This window comes from Chelonia mydas, chromosome 2 (genome assembly GCF_015237465.2).
Source record: "Chelonia mydas isolate rCheMyd1 chromosome 2, rCheMyd1.pri.v2, whole genome shotgun sequence".
In the NCBI taxonomy this organism is placed as follows: domain Eukaryota; kingdom Metazoa; phylum Chordata; order Testudines; family Cheloniidae; genus Chelonia; species Chelonia mydas.
Window position 1 is genome coordinate 78,535,492 of NC_057850.1, and position 20,870 is coordinate 78,556,361.

Consider the following 20,870-nt stretch of genomic DNA (forward strand, 5'->3'; position numbering starts at 1 on the left):
AGATGAATAGTGTTGGTTGCGCCTATTAGTGCAACAGTATAATGTGAAATTACAGTGTACCAGTTTAATTCTACCTCTTGGAACTACTGTGCATTAATGGCGAAATGCTTACAAATGACTTTCCACTTGTGAAATTAAATAATGAAAAGCTCACTGTTGTTTTAACATTTCAGTGTTTGTTCAAGCAAACAAATTGCAGCAGCATATTTTCTCAGCCCATGGACAAGAAGACAAGATCTACGACTGCACGCAGTGTCCGCAGAAGTTCTTCTTCCAAACAGAGCTGCAGGTACCATGTTCATGAAGAGGACTTGGATTCATGGGCTGTAGCAGTACTGAACAAATGTGTTCTGTAGCTGGGCTCATTGCATTCCTTGCTCTTCAGTATGGGTTGGGGGGAGCCAGAGGAAGAAATAACAGAGAGCACAAAAAACCTCGTGTATAACTCACATGAGTAGCATTTCATGCCACTTGTAAGAGCTATCAGTAACAGAGCATCTGACTTGCTAGTTTAAACCTAGACAGTAGGGGCAACCACTGGACTCCTGCTTCGTAGTTTGGTGGAGATCAAGAGTGTTTCAGAATTGGTGTTCTTGATATTTTAAGGGAGGAAAGGAGAGAAATGAGCAGCTTACATTCCTATTTAGCACCCAAAACAGCCAGTGAATAGAAGAATGAAAATGAAGCTTGTGTGTTCTTCTCCTTCTGGCAGTCAGCAAGAAAGAGCTAGCATAAGAAGGTGAGAATGAAAGAAGAGTAAGCTATAGAATGCAGTAGCGTACTGTACCCGTGTCCAGCTGCTAGTCAATCCACCCTCCCATAAATATTAAACTTCAGATAAAATTAGTTATATGAAGATTTCATTGTCTTCTACTTCTTGTACACTGTCTGTAGGGTCAGTAGAATTCTCTTATTGTTGGAGAAGAATAGGACAGGAGGAGGGGGGATAAATCTTGTATACCTTCTGAAAACAAGTTTCGGTCAAAGAATGCCTGGTTATATGCTAATTTAGCTGCTCTCTTTCTCTTGGAAAGGATCATTACATTGCTAGTACTCCTGAAATGACTTGTCACATTTAGAAAGATCAGAAGAATAGAGTACCAAATATTCATTAACGATTTTAATTCACGTTTGAATATTATCAGAAGAGTGTTTGGAAGTCAACCTTCCAGGATCTCCATTTGCTAAAAGGGGTCAGTGCTGATGACATAAAGAAAATATATTTCTACTGTAGTGTTATTTTTTACTCTGCATGTTCTTCTTTTGAAGAGTGTGGTGCAAAGCACTATACTGAAGGTGTTTATAGTTTTTATAACATGGACTGTTGTCTGTAAGAAGCTTAACTGAGCCTCCTCAATTTAGTTCACTTTTGACCAGAGCTAGATTTATCTTTGTCGTTTGAAATAAGAGGCGGGGGGGAGGGAGGGCGTGTGTGCTCATTTAGTATGTCAATTATTGTAATGTTAATGTATTTAAAACTTAATGCTAATACTCAGGATGACAGTATGAATTATTTCTTATGTGGGAAAAGAAATTAGATTTTGAGAGCTTACACTGGGCCTCAATATGTTGTATGAGAATTGGATATTGAGATCTATGAAGTTGTATTTCTCTTTTGGGGGGGGGGGGGGTGTGCCTGTACAGTTTAACCGTACTGCGTGTGAAACTGGAATGTCAGCCTTAATTTTCAGTGTCCCAACTTTTGCTGGAATCAGTCTAGGGACAGATAGGGGAAGGTGGCATTGTTCTGGTTTTGGCAAAGCCTCTGATTTAGCCCCAGACATGAGCACTCTCTTCCCTTCATGTCCAGGTCAAACCATCTTCACTTCCATCCTTGGACAGTGCTGCTTTTCTAATTATTAATCTAATAACTGGCATAGCTTCTGTAGCCTTCACAGAAAAACACAGACCTTAATTTTAATAATCTCAACAGACCTTTCTTCTCCCTCCCCTGCCAAAAGCATTCTTCTTTTGTTCAGAAACAGGTTTTAAAAGTCTTTGTTGCTCTGATGTGACTGGAAGAACCTGCTTTTAACTTTTTGGGGGATACTTTATTCCTCTAGAGGGGAAGGAGATCTAAAGCTTCTGTTATGGACTTAGAACAGTATGCTTGAAGAGGCCGCCGGGTTGGTAACTGGTACAGATTTAAGGGTTCTACAGGATCCTAAAGCCTGTCTGTTATTTTTACGCTTGTAAAATGAATTGAAATTGAAGAAATATTTAACTAAAACTATTTATTCATTTAAAACATAACACTTTAATAGTACTCGCATGCTTAATGCAGTCTGGATTTTTCAGAAATAACCTTTTAATATTTTTTAAATTAAAAATATCAATCTGAACATCAGATGAGCGAACCAGTTGCAAGCTAGACAGTCATAAAGCTGTATATACACCTCCCAGTATTAACGGCCTAAGAACTCCAGTACCTGAGATTTGAGTATATGGCTATATTTGTCTGAATAACTATAACTAACATTTTTTATATCCATCACCCACAGTACTGAACTTTTAATTAATGAGAAAAGTGATAAATCTATCATTATTGTAGCCCAGTGCTGTATTATTAATAAAAGGAGATAAAACCTATTAAAAAGATTCCCCCTCCTCCCCTCTCCCCCCCCCCCCCCCCACCTCAGCCAATTTCCCCTCCCTGGCATTGTTTTTTGCTGGACTGTTGGATTATGCCTAGCTGGCATTAGCCATTTGGATGGGCTTGCAAAACAATTTTTTGTGGCTTCCTAGTCCCCACCAAAGAAAGGTAACCAATTCGTGTCCACGGTTTTTGTGTTATGCCTATGGCCCGCCCAAGGTCGGCTCTAGGTTTATTGATGATGGATGGGCAACAGGACTCTCTGAGGCAGGTTAGTTGACTCATTTTAGATTGTTTAAATGTGGGGGCGGGGCGGGGCGGTCAGACCAGCCCCAGCCTCCAGTAGAAGTGCAGCACTGTTGCTTGTCCTGTGGTCTGTAAGTTTTTCAAGTGATAATTGTCAAAATAACTTGGGGTTCCTGGGCATTAGGCCCAGTCAGAAAGGATTTTGTGTGCGTTCTGGGAATCATAGCATTTATTTAACACTTTGCAAACATTATCTAATTAATTGACCCAGCCTTCCCAAGGGGTGGGTAAATACCCCCACTTTACAGGTATGGAAATTAAGGCAAGAAACAGGTGGCTAGGAGTCTTTGTTCCATACTCGTGGATTATGGCCTGGCCTCAGTTTTACATGTCTCTGCTGTCCCGCGTCTGCAGTACAGCAATGTCATGTACCTTAGGAAATTCCAGATAGTGGAGAACACTGCAGCTCATCTACTCAGCAACACCGACAACTGTGAGCACATCAAAATGACCCCTTCTCCCTACAAGGGCTTCCCATAGAATATCAAGTTAAATTCAAGGTCTCAGACCTTATCTTTGGGGTGCGCAATGGCCAGGCTCCTGCATATCTAAAAGATCACTTTCAAGAATGTTCTCACAAAGAAAAGGCTTTGAATTATTTTAAAAATGTAATCAGAGATTATCTCTGACCTTTCTAGTTCCCCAGAATCAAGAGATGAGGGGGTGGGGCACAGATACTGGCTTTGTAGGCCCCATAGGCCAATATGCAGTGGGGAATAACTTGTCAGTTTTTGAAAGGAAACCTGGCTGAAATCCAATTAACATTAAAAGCTTTAGGCCAAAGTTTCCAAATTTAATGGCCTGTTTTTCAGAGGTCCTGAGTACCTGCAGTTAAAGTCAATGAAAGATGTAGGTCCTCAGCACCTCAGAAAATCAGGTCATAAGTGCCTAAAGTTGGGAACCTACATAAAAACACCTGATTGCCACAGATGTTGAACACCCACAGCCCCCATTAAGGTTGTGGCTAAGTACCTAAATAAGGACTCACGTTTCAAAACATAGGCCCCAAATTTGAAAACGATGGTCTTAGCCTTTTGTAGGCAAGCAGAGTCAAGTTGTTAGAGCAGATGACAGGAAAACAGGAGAGCTGGGTTCCAGTACCAGGTGTGCTAACTTTCTGTGGGACCTTGAGCAAGTCACTTAACCACCCTGTACCAAACTTTCTCCATCAGTAGAATGGGGATAGTAATACCTATATCACAAGGGTAGTGATTTGTTAATTACATTAGTGTTTGTGCTTTGAAGCCTTCGGATAGAGAGTGCTATGGAAATTTAAAATATTGTTATTGTTTATTATTCTTATTTTTTCCTCAGCATGCCTCAGAATACAAACTCAACTGTAGAGCTGCTTTTAACAGGGGGCTGGATTTGGTATTTTTAGAATTTTTTTTTCCTTCTGGACTGTGTCCCTTCTCATATGGTCCCATTCTCTTCTGATGCTTGGAACTTCTGCCCAGAGAAAACAGAACGATCTTTGATTTTCATTGCAAACTTCTCTCCAAAAAGTCAAACAGGCTTTTGCTTTGGACTCAAGAGAGATGCAATGGAAGTACTCACACTTCAACTACTTAAGAAAATGTCTTCAAAGTATTTCTCCTCCAAGTCTTTTGCTTCAGTGTCAGAGAAAGTTTAAATACCAAAAATAAAATAAAATAACCCCAAATCCACCAAATTTTGAATTCCCTTCCATGTTTCTTTCCCCATGAGGATTAAGGGGTTTTAAGCCATATTAGTCTTTCAAACAGTAATACTTTTCTAAAGAAGAAATGTCCAGGTTTGGAGCATATGAGCCCAACCTTCTTTGATTGGCCTATTCAAACATAAACGCTCCCAGTCGGTAGTTCATTAGTTCATGAATATTTATAGCACACAATAAAATCCACCAAGCCTGATGTGTCACAGGTGCATGGTGACCATTTTGCTTTCACTAAGCAGTGCTTGAGAAAGATTAGAACAAGTGGGCTGAGTCTTACTTGTCTTATTATATACGTATTTGTACATAGGTATACCGTGGTCACCCTTTGAAAACTTTCTGGTTTTTTCTTTGGTAATTTGAAATGTTACCTTACTATTTACAGTATTTCCTACACGTTTCCTGCAGGGAATATTGCAAATATTGGGGTATTATTAGTCACATTCTAAAGCAATTGAAAAATGGTGATGGGCAAACATTTGGCGTATACAGATATTCAGACAGTCATGATTATTTTTGGATGGAATTTCAAAATTATTGGACAAGGAGAATGTAGTAGGTCAGAATTTTAGTAAAGCATCTCATGCTAAATCTCAGAAAGTCTTACCTAAAAATTAATACAAATTGGCTGAAGTAGGAAAATGACAAATGGACTGATACTAACTACAATTTCTAAAATAGATGTCTAAATTACACCCACTACTCCTTGGGGAATTCTACACCAAAAATTAAAAATTCTGTGCACAATATTTTAAAATTCAGTGTATGTTATTTCTCGATAAATAACTGTGGAGGCTCCAGCATGGTAGTGGGAAGCAAAGGCCATCACCCTGCAGATCCCGTCCCCACCGGGACGCTGACTCAGCGATGAGGCTGCAACCAACCCGCGCTAGGCTCATCGAGATAGCAAGCGAGAGGGACAGAGTGTCACATGCACGCCCAGCCCTTGCCCCTGATCTAGGTGTGGGGCAGGCAGGCTCAGCCCAGCATGTTCCAAGTGTGGAGAGTCTTGGTGTCGGGTGAGAGGGTTCTGTGTGGCGCAATCTGGATGTGGGCGGCTTGGAGGGGGCTCGGGATGCAGGGGGAGTGGGGGTCTGGATGCACAGGGGCTTGGTGGAGGGTTCCAGATGCACGGGGACTGGAACTCTGCAGGGGGGCCAGATGAAGGTGGTTGGAGCTCAGCAGTGAGGGAGTCTGGGTGTGATGGGATGGGGTTTGGTGGGAGGGTCTGACGGGGGGGTTAGTGGGAGGGTCTCGGTGCTGTGGGAGTGGGGCTTGGTGGGGTGGAGCTCCAGGTGCAACTGGTCGGGGCTCAGTGGCGTGGAGGTCCAGATGCAGGGGAGAGGGGCTCGGCAGGAGTCTGGATGCAGGGGGCTGGAGCTGGTTGGGCACATCTGAGGGACTCAGCGGGGTGGGAGGGGTCCAGGTGCTGGGAGAGTGAGGTTTGGGGGGGCAGGTGCGGGGGGCTCGTTGGGGTGGTCCTCATAGGGGGTGTCATTGGGGTGGGGGTTCAAGTGTGGAGGACTCAGCAGGGGGTAGTTTGGGTGCAGTGGGGAGTGGCTCAGTAGGGATCCAGTGCAGGGGCTGAGGCTCGATTGGGGGGGTGTCCAGGTGCAGGGGGGTTCTGGGTGAGGCTTGGCAGGGGGTCCGGATAAGGGGGCATCCAGATGCACGGTGGTTGGGCAGATGGGGGACAGTGTCCCCTCCCTCTGCGGTTGAGGAGTGATGTGAGTAGGAAGCGGTGGTGGAGGGGGGGGAGCTTTCTACAGCCAAGGGAGATTTCTGGGGGTGGGTCTGACCTGACCCCAGCTACTCCTTGCAGGGGAAGAGGAGCTGAGCCTAGCGCAGGGTAGGAGCCACCATCCGCATCATGTCCTCCCCCACTCACCCACCCCGCAGTGATTTACCTCTCTGCTGGCTCTTCTAATGATGTACCCATGCAGCTGGGGATGGGGAGGTGTGCATGACCGCTCTTGCATCTTCCCTTTGCTTCCCCATCAGAAGTCATTTTTGTGCAGCGAAGCAAAAAAATCTGCTGGGGACATGAATTCTGTGCAAGCACAGTGACACAGAATTCCCCCAGGAGTAACCCAAAGAATACCCATACAGAAAATATGTATGTGTTCTTACAAAACAGATAAAGTATAGGCACAAATAAATATATGCATGTACAACTTCCTGTGTTATATAAACACACATATATTTTCTGCACACGATTTCCTCTTTGTCCCACATATGTCTGTTTTGCTTGTAAAACTTCGGCATCTGTTTTTGAAAATATGTCCCTAAATTGATGGAGACAAACAATTAGCTCATAGGCTGCATCTATTCCACTTGATGTACTTATATGTTCCAGATTACATGGTCAGATTCTGCAGAATCTAAGTTTTCATGTCAGATGAAGTTTCTGGACCCTGTGATTTCAAAGATAGTCTTCCTAACTTTAACTGAATATTAATCTATCCAGCATTGTCTTTTTTAATCTGCAAATGGAGTCTGAAACAATGTCTGTGAGAGTTGTAAGCTCCACTATTTCTCCAACCACTTAGCAGGTTTTAACTCTGAAACCTAATGATTGTGTGTTATATGTCAACATTAATGTCTTCATTGCTAATCATTTTAGCAGATGGGATGGGGAAGGGGATGAGAGTGAAGCCCATGGAGGAAAACTGTAAACTGCTGCAGGAAGAAAAACGCAGAGAGACAAAAGAAGAAGAGAATAAGAGGCAGAGAGGGAGGAGAGAAACAGGAGCATGGGAAAGAGAGGGAAACAAAAGACAGAAATAGTAGTGGTCATGAAGTTGAGTATATTTTTCTGCTGAGGGATACTGATGGTAACAATAAGGCATGAATCAGACAATAAATCATGAGAATAATAATAACTGAAATTTCAGTTATTACATAACAACCAGGTTGTACCATCATAGTTCTTGTGAAATCCTCCTACTAACACCAGTGGGAGGTCTGCTGTGCATTGAGAGGGCTAAGTAGTACATTTATATCCTGACCCACAGATAATACTTAAAAACAGAATTCAGTTTTGTCCACAAAATCAGTTTTATCATCTGTGTCCTAAATGTTTCACTGTACACACCACCGTTAGTCAGATCGGTTGGTTAACACTCTCAGAGTAAGCGGAAGAAAATGATAGAAATAAGGGCTCTATTTGCATTTGAATAGTTTCCCTGGTAGCTCAGTTCAGTTCTCTTAATTGTCCATTCATTCATTTCTTGCTAATGTAGTTGATATCGGTGACTGATTTTCTATGCTAAACAGGAAGCACCACTTCTTCATTCTAGGACTCATTCCTTCCTACAACTGCCCTGCTGTTGGCTACCAATAGCTGCCATTCTATTATCTTTCATCTGGCCCAGAGCTGACAACAGATGGCCATCAGTGTGACTGTATGAAGCATCCAGCAATGGTGTACTGAAGAGTTTCCTGGCCAGTTCTGCAAACCTCCCTCCCTTCCTCCCTCCACATCTTGAATAAGCTCATCATTCCTGGCTCCACTCTCCACTGGCTCTGCAATTTTCCACACAGCGAAGGCAGAAGGCTGCCACTGAGCCACTGGAACTCTCCCATTCCAGACCTGCATCTGACTCCCATGTCTGTGCATAGCACAGACAAAGTACAGGCACTGTCCAGCTGGTTCTGACCCTATAGGCTGCAGCAACCTGGGCTGTGTTGCTGCTATTACATCACTGAGCGTGCCACCATTTGGGATCTGGCTCTTGAACCCATTTGGTTACTGCGTAGCAAAACGTGCTTCCCACATAGCAAAGACAGAAGATTTAATTCTGCTCATTCAGCCGCTCTGTGGGATCTGTAGTCTGAAACTTGAAGCAGAGGCAGAGCTTAGCCACCGTAGCACTGGATCTCCTCAAGCCATTACTTCCCCCCTCCCCACCTGCAATGCTCTGGAGGACTCTGCCCCACCAAGATTAAGCATGTTAAATGTGAAGAAGGCAAAAAATGTGACTATTGATTGTAGACCTAAAAGGGAGGAAAGTGTTCATTTCACTGACGTGCTGATGCATTGACAGGTCTGATCGTTTGGAAAGCAGCTTCAAATGGGTGGCTGCCTGGCATGTGCAGAAAGATATGTTGTTTGCTCTTGTCGGAGTTTGCTAAAGCAAGGTACCTCTAGAGCTGAACCTGTAGTTCAAGAGAAATTCACATTTGTAGCCTTTATTGTGATATTTGCAGCAAGTCTACAGCTACTAACAGCCTCTGCCCTGAAGCTATGAAGGAGTACGGCTCCATTGTTGGAGAGAGAGACGCGTTCTGTGTGGAAGCCTGAGATGTGGCAGGCAAGATGAATAGTGCTCAAAAGCAGTGCTTGCGGTGCTGTCATTTAGAACAGGAACACTGAGCCTTTAAACGAAAGTGAAACACAGGGTAAATGAATCCTTTAAAAATGGTAAAATCTTAAACTGCTTAAAATCACAAGTATTTTCCATGGATAAGTTCACCGAGCAGGAGGAAAGTTGGGAGGGGACGGTTTCCCCTTGCAAGGAGCGGAGCGGTACAGGTAGTTTGTTAAAAAACAACAGCACTACAACACCTAAGGTGTGGCTAATGATTCATCAAGGGACATGTCCAGGAAAGTACAGTAAAGACAGATCTTGTCTCAAACGAGTTTCCTCCTTTTCCAAACATCAGCATCTTTACATTGCTTCATTCCCAGCATTAATCAAAAAGATTTGAATGCAGATGGCAACACAACTGGAGCAATTCATAACAAAACCCTAACCCTGGAGGAACAGGTTTCAGGTTTACTTCTCAACCTGCTAATTGGGTCAGGTCAACAATGCTTTGAGCAAAGTGGGGCTGACCTCAGATTTTGGGTGGAAACCATGTGAAAATTTCGGTGGATTTGACACAAAACTGGTCAGAAATCTGAGATTATTTTTGTGGTGTTTGCTTTGCGTTCAAAGCTGTGGGTGACCAGCCCTACCCCACCCCATCCTGTAAACTGAAAGTAAAAAGTGGTTCATTCCCTGTGGACCAAAACTGCTAGTTATGCACATCTGTACATACAGCTGTAGGTGTTTCTGCATTGTTAGAATCTAATGTTGCCGCAGAATTACCTCACTAAACCCACACTAGACTAAACATGAGCTGGGTGTATATCTGTCTGTGTGACTAGATGATGGATACTTACTAGTTTTCTTTGTATCTTTAGATATATGGCATATAATATTGGGAAACTGTGATAACATTACATATTAGCAGTGCATTTTGCTTTGCTTTGAGTTTGTAAAGGTGAAAGGTGATTGTGCAGGAAAATGGAACAGTATATTTGCTGTGAGACAGGCACTAAGAACTCACTCCCATGCTCAGTTATAATTCATGACTGTACTGGTGGGAAGCCCTTATCCCTCTGTGGAGTTAATGCATCTCTACTGTAGCCTGCTGAGAGCACCCTGCATCCCCTCCCACCATCTGTGCATTCAGTTGCGTGCTTTCTCTCTCGCTTTCCTGTGACATCTCTTGGTGTTAAAACTGTCAGACTACTACTGTCTGGTAAAGGTGGCTTTATGATGTGTATTAATGTTGAATTGTCATTTAAATGGAAAAGAGCTGGAAGCGATATATTACAGTTTCATTTAAACTCTAATTTAGAAAATGCTGATTAGCAAATTAATAAAAAGATGTCTGTTGCTTTAAACTCCTCGAACTGTCTTAAATTTGCTGCCCATTATACTAAAATGGATAATCTGCATGAAAAAGTGTAGGGACAGGGTAGAGGGTTTACTGGCAAAGTTATATTTGTTCCCCATCTGTGATTATTCTGCTGGTTGTTGGTACAGTGACTCTCCCTTTTTAGTGTTGTGATTTGAGCATCCTTATATGTGGTGCCAGCAACATTGTACATTGAATAGTATTTACCCACCCATCACCTGGCTGGTGCAGACAACTATTTTATTTTCTTCATCTTGACTTCCTCTCTGAACTGAAGCAGCTTGAAGGCTGCAAGTTAATTGCTTCTATGCTACCTGAGATTTGGGATTCACATGAGCAGAGATCATAAGCTAACACAATTTTACTTAAATATTGAGATTTTTATGGTGGAAGACACTGTCTAAAGAGAACTGAGTTGACACTACCCTGTAGTTTAGGAAGAACTTAACTGGACCACAGAGCTTTGACATGATGCTTTATTAACCTGGCCCCTTGCTGTTAGGGTGGGTTTTAGGCTGTGTGTTATGCCTAAAAGTATGGTGAAATTGCATATGGTTCTTTGCAGCAGCAAGATTAATTTGTGGAGTTTCACGATATTTGATCTTACATAGTCTGTTGTTTGTACTTTTTTTAAAGGTATAAATCAAATCCAGGCCTGAAATACCAGTGTATGAATTTAACAGATGTGGTGCCATAAGGGACCCACTGAGTTATAAACTGCAGAAATGGACTTTTTATATTTCAGACTCTTAGCTTATTCCCAGGAGGTTTTGGAACCACAGAAGTGAGGTGAAAGGTCATGCTTTCAGACAGTAGCACCCACCCACCACTTGACGTTTGGTGTAATTGTCAGGAAATCCACAGCTAATAGTTTTGTTATGCAGTCATAGCGTTCTGCACAATAAAAGTAGGGCAAGAATGACTTCAGTAGCTCAGTGTCCAGGTTTCCTTAGGTGAAAGATCACTTTGAGATGACACAGCTGAGTAGTCAGGCTGAAATCCTACTTGGTATTTTATTAATTTTGCACCAAGATAAATCCTGAATTCTGACAAACTCCATGACAGGTGAAATTCCTTCTTGCAGAATCTGCTCAGCAAGAGGCTGCTCATTTTGTTCTGTTCCGAGGCAGGCAACAGGAGGGCAGCTTTATAATCAGCCCTCAAAGGACCCCCGGCCGCCCCAGAGTCTTGGGCTGATTGAATAACTCCTGGGCCTCTTCCCCTAGGCCTCCATCAGCAGGGGTCCTGTGGAAAGCAATCTCCCGCAGACTGGCACTGAAGTGAGCTTTAAACTACTATTTTCTGCTCTCCAGAGGAGCCTGGAGTACTAAAAGATAGATGGACTGCAGATATTTTATGAGAAACTGTCAGAAGAAGAGCAGAGTAAATGTTTTTTTTTTCCTTCTTCTTTGAGTCACACACTATATATCACTGTAGAATTTCTCCCAGTATCTTTTACATTTAAATAAGAAATTAATTGGTTGCTAACCTTAAATTTCCTTCCTCCCTCTTCTTTTTCTTTTTCTCCTCTCTGACTTTTTTTTTTTAATATTCACTCAGAGGCCCTTTGCTTAACCACAGTTGCAGAAAATCAGTACCATTTGCACTGAAATATTTATAATGACAGAATGAAAAATTGGATTCATTTTCTGGCCTGTAGCCGAACAGTCTGCAACTTTGTGCAGCATTGTTTAGCATCTCTCATTCCCTCCTTTTCATTGGGATTGTTTTCAGACACACATGCACACACTGCCCATGCTGCAGAGGAATGCTTAGCAAAACACAGAGCCATTTTTAGTCTCAACAATGAGAACACGACTTGCTTGTAACCTTTCAACTCTTGATGGAGGGATTTCGGGGGAAGGGGGCATGGCGAACGTCCGTCTTACAGGAGAGATTATAAGGGATGACATGCAGTAATCACTTCTGTACGAGGAAGCACACTGATTGAATTCAATGAAATGTTTCCATATATTCAATGAGAGGCAGTGTGGACTTAGCACCAGAATGGATGCCAAGAGCTCTCTACTAATTCCTGCTCTGCCACTATTTCCCACTGTGGCCTTGGGAATCTCACTTGACCTCTCTCAGGGCCAAATTTTCAAAAGCTCCCTTTATGTGCATGCGTGCCCTGACATTGGGGATTGAGCATATGCATATGCGCTTTTGAAAATGTGACCCCATGTCTGTTTCTACATCTGGAAGATGGCGGTGATTATATATTGTTACCTACATCACCTGTGAAGATGAATTAGTTAATGTTTGCAAACTACTTTGAAAATTAAGATCCAGATCCTCAACCCCCAGCTTGGACTCTGGCAGCACAAAAGTGCTATAAAGCTGCATTAGCCAGACAATTAAGGATTCCCTCAGTGTGCAGGAATGCCTGGGTGGCATACAGCCAGAGTACTTGGTTGGTTCTGTGCCACCCCCTCTCTATATAGGTTTTGGACTTTCCTGTAGAATTTGATAGAAAATTATATCCCTGCTATAGAATTCTATTGGTTGGTTTAAAAAGCTGATAAAGTAATCTCTGGTAAATTCTGTAGCTTTTTAGACAACCAGTTTAAACAGTAGTTAACCCATGTGGCCAAAACTTTCAAACACTGGTGCCTAAAGCTGGGCACTTAAAATCACACTGGATCACCTAAGTAAGTGGTCTGGTCTGGGATTGGATGCTTCAAGATTCAGAACAACTTCTGAAGGTGCTCAGCACCTTAAGCTCCTGTTGATTTAACTGGGAATTGCGGGTGGTCTGTTTCTTTGAAAATCAGTCCAGATTTTATGGAACCCAAGTGTGAAAATGTTGGCCTTTTAGTTTGATCTATATTTAATTAATAAGTGCTGTCCAAGTACAAGTCTACCTACTCCACTCCAAGTCACCCTTCCAGGCCCAGATTTTTCTTTCTTGAATTAAAACTTGAGAATTTTGAGTAGCTTGAACTGTTCTTTTAGGAGCATAATCCTAGCAGATGTATACAGCTATGTTGATAAAAAGGAGCATTTACTATTAGGATCAATACAGATCAATTTGTACTGTACAGCAGACTGTAATTTGTGAGTGACACATACTTTTATCAACAGCTGAAAGTTTCTTACAGACTTGCAGATTGGTCTTTTTATTGTGTTCCCAAAGATAGTTTGGAGAAACATGCTGACATGTCAGTATGAAGTAATGTGTGTTCTGACACAACCAGCATTGTAATTTAGAAGGAGTTTTGCCTGAAGTTGTTTTACTGTAGCATTGCTTTGATTCGAAAAAGAAGTTTCTACAAAGTGGTGTGTTTTAGGACATGGCAAAACGTTCTCCAATATTATGCATATATTCAAGAGACTTTCTATTTAACCCTTACTATTCCTTTCTGCTTTTCTATTTTTCTTTTTGTATGTGTGTGTGTGAAAGGGTGTAATTTTTAATTGTTTTTAGCAACTAATGTGAGACAAAAATAATAGAAACCAAAAGAAATGTGAACTTTAACATTACTAACATATATTTTTAAAGCTGTCATTTACATTATAGATCTTCTTGCCAACCTAACAGCATTTTAAAAGAAAGCTGAAGGCCAAACTATGCCAATCAGATATATTTCTACAGTTGACGTGGCCACAAAGCTAAGATATAGATGCTTAAAATGTTTCAAATGTTGAACAGAACTGCAGTGACAATAGGACCCAGTCCACCGTGAAGTGATGGTACAGATCTTGCTGATGATATTGCGCAGACATGTTGCTGAACTGTAAGGGCAGTAAGAGTAGCCCCCAAACACGTTTCATCTCAGCATAGGAGATAGTAACTTTTCGGGAAAGCTGCTTTCTCCCTTGGCCCAAATCTTTGTGTTGACTTTGTTTTTCTGTTTGGAGCGCCAGTCAGTTTAGTGAAGTTATTAGTTTATACATTTTGTCAAGGTAAAGTAAATGTAAGAGCTTTAAATTAGAATAAGTGCCACTTCTTTATGGCAGATTCCTTTGAGGACTGATTAGAAAGCAGACCGCCTGTTGCCTGCCCCTTTATGCATAGCAGTATTGCTGTGTGTACTTGTTTATAGCTTACCTTTGAATTTGTGTAAGAGTGCGCTGTGGTATGAAGAATCGCCCTCTGATAGACAAGATTCTGTCTTTATTCTGAGATCAAGCTAATACTTCACTTTAAAGAGTTATTTTAATTAGGTAGTTTTATTGTAATGAATTAAAATTAACTTGGAGAGCAAATTATATAAGAATGCGAGGGTTACAGATTAATCTCTCCATAGCTACAGCACATCTTTTTTGTAAAGGAATTAAAGTTCTGCATATCAGATAGCTTAGCACTACATATGGGTGGCTGCTGAGTGTAACTGGTATCTACAGTTATTTTCCCTCCTAAATGTGATTCTTTTCACTTTGATCAGAGGATTGCCTATACCAAAAAATAACAACAAGCAATAAGGGACAAAATTGGCATCTGCAAAGGGATGAATTCACTAGTTGTGAAGAAGTACAGTACTGTAGCATCATAAACCAAACCAACAAGTGGGGGGAGCATTTCTCTCTACTGTAAATTCAGGGAAAGGTAGGAGCTAACAGCACATCCCACTCTCAATATGCCAATGTCCAAGTGTGCGAGAGGAAACAGAAAGGCCAGCCAAACCCAAGGAATATAAATTATTTTGAGATGAATATTGTATCACTCATGGAGTAATGAGGAGAAGAAAGCGTTGATAAAAGAAGAGGAAAATCTTGTAATATTTATTTGGAGCTTGATTCCTCACTGCCACGCCAGTTGTGTAGTCATTGACACTGCAAAGCGGGTGTGAAGCTCAACCATTCTGCTTTGGTAGCATTTTACACTCGCATTACATGAAGTGTCTGCACAAGGGCCAAGACAGTAGAGATCAGGACACTGTGTTTTACAAGCAAGATCCCCAATGAGGGAAATCCAATGTTACTGTTCTTGTAACACGTCAGTAAATGTGTTCTGAGTTTGTAGCTTTGCAGTGTATGTAATTATCAAAATATAGAAAATGGATAACTTTTTAATGAAGGTAGACTACATTCTGACATATCTTAAAGTCACCAGTACAGCAGGAGCATTGCTTTTCTTAATAAAATGTTGTTTGGGTCATAGTGGAGGGAACACAGCTACCAGGTGAGGTTGTCTTTAGTCTTGACACATGGGACATGACCCTCTCATTCCCAGATATTTGCCAGCTTGGCAGGTCTCTGAATTGTCCTTATCTGCAGTTTCCGGTATTCTAATGAGTGGACTTGCAACAGGCATGCTACATAAACCACTGTTACATTTCTCTTGATTCCTGGAATCACAGGGGAACCTGGTCCCTCATTTGAAGTGCGAAGGAAATCAGTAGAAGGATCATAGTGTGTAACCAAGGTAGGGGTGGTAGTGCCTAACTAGTTATGAAGTCATAGTATGAAGAAGCTGAGGGAACCTCTACCTATAGGCTCAGGAATCTTCTGTCATTACCACCAAACCTGCACGTGTTCCTACGACAGTGGCTTCTTGAGGGAAAGGTGCAAGGAGACAAACAAATGAGCAGACGTGTTAGCTGTGTTGACATTGGGAGGCAGTTCCCCATACCTTTTCATTCTCTCCCACACATATTTTAAGATTAAGGCACTATTGACTATGGGCCACATTTTATCTGTCCCCTTATTTTGTGCCCAGAAATTATGCATTGAAATGTTTTTACATCCTCTTCATTGTGCATGCATATTGACTAGCGCAATGCTTAAAGATCTGATTTTCATGTGCAAATGTGGAGATGGTTCCGTCTTACAGGAGAAATTAGAGGCTGATTGTTGCCGTCTGAAAATTTTGGCCCTCTTTGAGTGTCATTTACCTTTACTTGAGTGAAAACTCTGTTTGCACTTTACCTTTTTCTGTTAATCTTTTGGGGATATATAACCTTCGGTGAGCTAAAGGTTGGTGTAGGGGGTATTGTATGCTCGAAGATAGTATATGCAGAATCTAAGTTCTGAGCTCCTTTTTGTCACCTGATAACCATAAGCACAATACATATAGGTACAGCACAAAGTGGTGTAGTGAACACAGTGATCTATGGATTTGTTGTGTGTATAGATCTGTCTAAATTAGGGGTGGGCAAACTACGGCCGGTGGGCCCGATCTGGCCCACCAGCCATTTTAAGCCGGCCCTCGAGTTCCAAATGGGGAGCGGGGTCGGGGGCTGCTCCACGCAGCTCGCAGAAGCCGCGGTATGGCCCCGCTCCGGCTCCTACACGCTCCAGTGGGGCCCCCCCCCTCCGGCTCTCCAATGGAGAAGGGACATGCCGCAGCTTCTGGGAGCCGCTTGAGGTAAGCACTGCCTGGAGCCTGAACCCCTGAGCCTCTCCCCATGCCCCTGCCCCAACCCTGATCCCCCTCCCTCCCTCCAAACCCCTCAATCCCAGGCGGGAGCACCCTTCTGCACCCCAAACCCCTTATCCCCAGCCCCACCCCAGAGCCCGCATCCCCAGCCGGAGCCTGCACCCCTTCCCGCACCCCTGCCCCCAGCCCTGATCCCCCTCCTGCCCGCCAAACCCCTCGATCCCAGCCCAGAGCACCCTCCTATACCCCAGACTCTCCAGCCCCACCCCAGAGCCTTCACCCCCCCCCGCAGCCCGGAGCCCCTCCCACACCCTGAACTCCTCATTTCTGGCCCCACCTCAGAGCCCTCACCTCCAACCAGAGCCCTCACCTCCTCCCACACCCCAACCCCAATTCTGTGCGCATTCATGGCCCGCCATACAATTTCTATTCCCAGATGTGGCCCTCAGGCCAAAAAGTTTGCCCACCCCTGGTCTAAATAATAAAGGAATACAAGCAAGTTAGTGTTTTTTCTCTTTGACATATGAAGAAACTATTGTTTCTTGTAATTTTGTTCAGAGGAATTCTTGTATGTGCACTTTTGGAAAAACTGGAAATAATCATTGTTTTAAAGGTTGCCCTTTGCATGTAAATCACAGCTGTGTGCGCTTCACCCCTCCCCCCCCACACACACACACTCATTTCAACTGGGTGAATTTTGAATCCTATGAACAGGAGTTTAAATTCTAGGCTCACCAGTCAGTTTAGGATTTGAAATCTATGCACTGATCCGGCAGCTAGTGGTCATACTGCTTTAAATTAGAACAAACAGAATGGAAGTTGGGGAGGAAAAGGGCCACGGGAACGCTCTTCTGATGACACATGCAGAAACACACAATGGACGTGCAAAAATAACATTCATCTTAAGTGTCTGCTTAATCACTAAAACGACCTATCAGAATTCAACAAGCAAAAGAATACAAGAGGAGAAGGAAATGAGTAACATTTCCAACAGGACATTTCTGTGCAATTGTCAGTTTAAGCCTCCGTTATTTGTCACTAATTACTACACTGAGCTGTTAAATATTTAGTAGTAGTTTGTTTAATTGGGTTTGACCTATAAAGGAGTCTGTACATACTGTAGCTCTAGTTCCAGGAGTTCAGTTCTGCACTCAGAACTAGGCAAATAGGAAATCTGCATTCACGTAAGAGGAACACATTATGTTATCAGGCAAGGTGTCTCCCTTCCTCCCTCCCCTCCACTCCACTCCACACACAGATTTATTTGTCTTTAAGAGATCTAAAATTAGAACACAGAGAAGGAGCATCACTCCTGGATGTAAAATAGGAAGGAGGTCATTCTTAAACTTGTTTACAGATGTTCTAGTTTAGAAAGCACCAACATGATAAATTAAACATTACAAGAAAAAAAATTCAAACATAGCAACAACTGGCTCAAGAACACATCTGTCTGTAAAACATTGACTTAATCCCTGAATATCTTATTAGGCAGTATTGCCTATCAAAGCTACTGTACTGTAGCTGCAGACAAATGTGGAATCATTCAGCTCTGGCTTCTGTTTGCTCTTTTGACTGACAATGTCTGACATAGTGGAGAGAGTCCAGGCTGTCCCCTCCTTGTACCGGGGATGTAGTTTTCCTTTTGGTATAAGTGTCAGCCTACACATCTGCAAAATACATTTTTTTCTATTTGATACAGCCCTGATTCTCTTCTCCCTAACACCTGTTTCGCTAACTCCATTAGTTTCAATGGATTTTTTCATTATTTATAGCAGGGTAGTTATGATCATATTCTAAAGAGTTAAGATTTTAATGTTAGCAACGTATTTCTCAGTGGTCCTTTACTTCCCCATTTTTATTTAAACTATTACCTCTGCTTAGTGAAGCATCTTGATTATTGTTATTGCAATCATGCATATGGTAATCGCTTCAGGAAGAGGTCCACCCATCAGAGATATTTTACTAGTGGCTTTCTGAAAGTTACTGAAGAAACATGGAAGTGTTACATTTTTAAATTTCAGAATGCATCCCTGAGTGGATCCTATCCAGTTAGTGCTTTTAGCGATTCTGTTTTCTCGAGATTTTCAAGTATGAGAGTCAGAATGCGCAAGACTTGGGTGTAAACATGAATGCATTGAATAGTTACCAGTAGTGCCATTTCTGAATCACTGTAATATAATAAGAAAACAGATAAACAGCTCCATTGAACTAAGTTGTTTGGATAATTGTAATTCGTCATGAACTTTTGCAAATTGTCCTTGTTAACCGTGGTCACTCATGACCAAGGATGACCCTTTCATTGCTCATCATACCTGATTAGGGGCCTGCTGCTGCAAGGCGGTGAACACTATTCAGTTCCCTCTCTGTCAGTGGGATTTGAGGGTGCACAGCTCCTCACAGGAGTAGACTCAGTAGGTATAGTGGAGGTATCTCCGTCGTAGTTCATACCAAACATATAAACCCCAGTTTTCAGAGTTTAAATTGTGTAGTAGGTTCAGACTTGGTATGCAGATCTTCAGCCTGGATGAGCCTTCTGTTTCCTCTTTCTAAAATATGTAAAGACTTTTAGCACCAAACGAGAGCAATATTGCTCCTCCTCTATGCATTGCACTGGAGTACTGAATATAGTAGTTACTCCCCACAAGCCTACAACCTTCCTGTAATCTCTTTTTTTCTCTGCTGCGAAATCCTCCTATGCTAGCTTCCTGCTCCTCGCCTTTGACAAACAATGAAACATCATCTCCTTTCCAGCTGCTGAACTCACTCATACCAGGCTGGACCTCCAACTCCCACAAATGAACTCATTTTCCAAGTGTTGTCATCTGGAAATTAGGTGTCATTCTAAGGGTCTACCATTATGGAAATATTTTTGAATTCCAAGCGTTCAAAAATAATGATTTGGGATTTGGAGGGGGGTAGTTTATTTTTAGATTATCTTTTGATAAGCTTTGGACTACGTGCTCATCTATATTTCAACTATATCAGAGTCAGGAGAATTGTTTACAACATAACCGTCCATTGACCCAGTTACAAAATTGTAGCATAGACATGGTCTAGAAGTGTCCCTGGAACAGCGTTAAAACCTTATACTAACCCAGTTGTTGATGCCACATGAGTTAGTCCTGGTTATGGGGACACAGGTGGGTTCTATCTACCTCTTTTAGTTGCTTTGAAATGGCCTAAATATTTGTCTAAATCCAGCTCCTGAGTAAGCAGATCTTGTTGCATGTGTGATTTGGGACTGGTTCAGTCTTTTCCTATCCTAGGACGAACATCAGGAAAAATGTCCTAACCATGAAGTCTGTGAAGTATGAAATAGTATCCCAAGGGAAGTGTTGGGAGCTCTAATTAAACTTGGATCAGGCAAAACATTTGAAATTACATTTTGTAGGCAATAATCCTGCATTGGTAGAGTGGATGGATAAAATGCTCTAATAAGTCTTCTCTGTCTTTAAATTCTATAAATTTCTGTTATTCTCTTTTAATATGTTATTTCCCCTTTTCCTTTAATGGTGACAGGATTATATGATGTTATTGCGAGCTGTGTAAAATGATGTTAAATGTCAAAAGAAAATGCAACAGTTTCTGTGCAAGCTTAGAGTGATTACATTGAGACAAGGAAAAGAAAAACTACCCCTGTGTAAGCCAGGGACATCAATGCAATGTGTCAGATCTGCAAGACAATGGCAAAAGAGTGCAATGGCTTTATATGGTTACTGTTTTGACTTTGCATTTTCATATCTATAAAGAATAATCTCATTGATCCAAACCTAACAGAAATGTAGTTGTGTGCATCATTCAGGATGTTAGAAACACTTTTTATCCATCTGTTTCAAATACCCCCGAAGACTTTGGCTAAATGAGATTGTACTGTAGTCTTTTTGCATCTTAATTATTAGTATATATTAAATCTAAGTATTTTACAAATATAAATAGCTCCTCAGTATAGTCTCAGATACAATCACATTGCAGTCTATCAGCAAAGAACTATTCAGGGCTGCACAATGGAATGGGGCTCTGACAGAGACCCATGTGTGCTGCAATACTGAGGCACCATAGGGTTGAGGATAAGGATAGCAAAAGCAGCCTTAGCTGTGAGTTTTCCTGATACTGGTTTGTTTCTGAACTTTTTTTTAAGGAGTTACAACTTTTTTTCTTGCTGTGTCTTCGCTGTTTCACCTTTTTTGTAGTGTAGAGCTTTGTGTAATAGGTATTATATCATGACAACGTAAAGTGATGAAGTATCAGATTGAAGTTCAGGAAACCAT

General features: G+C 42.0%; 1 protein-coding gene across 13 annotated transcripts in view; it reads left to right on the forward strand.

Annotated features, from left to right (window-relative positions):
* Positions 1 to 20,870, forward strand: part of ZNF521 (zinc finger protein 521) — a 268,270-nt gene that overhangs the window by 241,621 nt on the left and 5,779 nt on the right. For 12 of the 13 annotated variants that reach the window (XM_043539713.1, XM_043539712.1, XM_037892727.2 and 9 more), the window contains one exon: positions 174 to 289. The exons of the other annotated variant lie outside the window; for it this stretch is intronic. In XM_043539713.1, the coding sequence (XP_043395648.1) occupies positions 174 to 289 (116 nt within the window). The remainder of the gene's footprint in view (positions 1 to 173; positions 290 to 20,870) is intronic. 13 annotated transcript variants of the gene reach the window in all.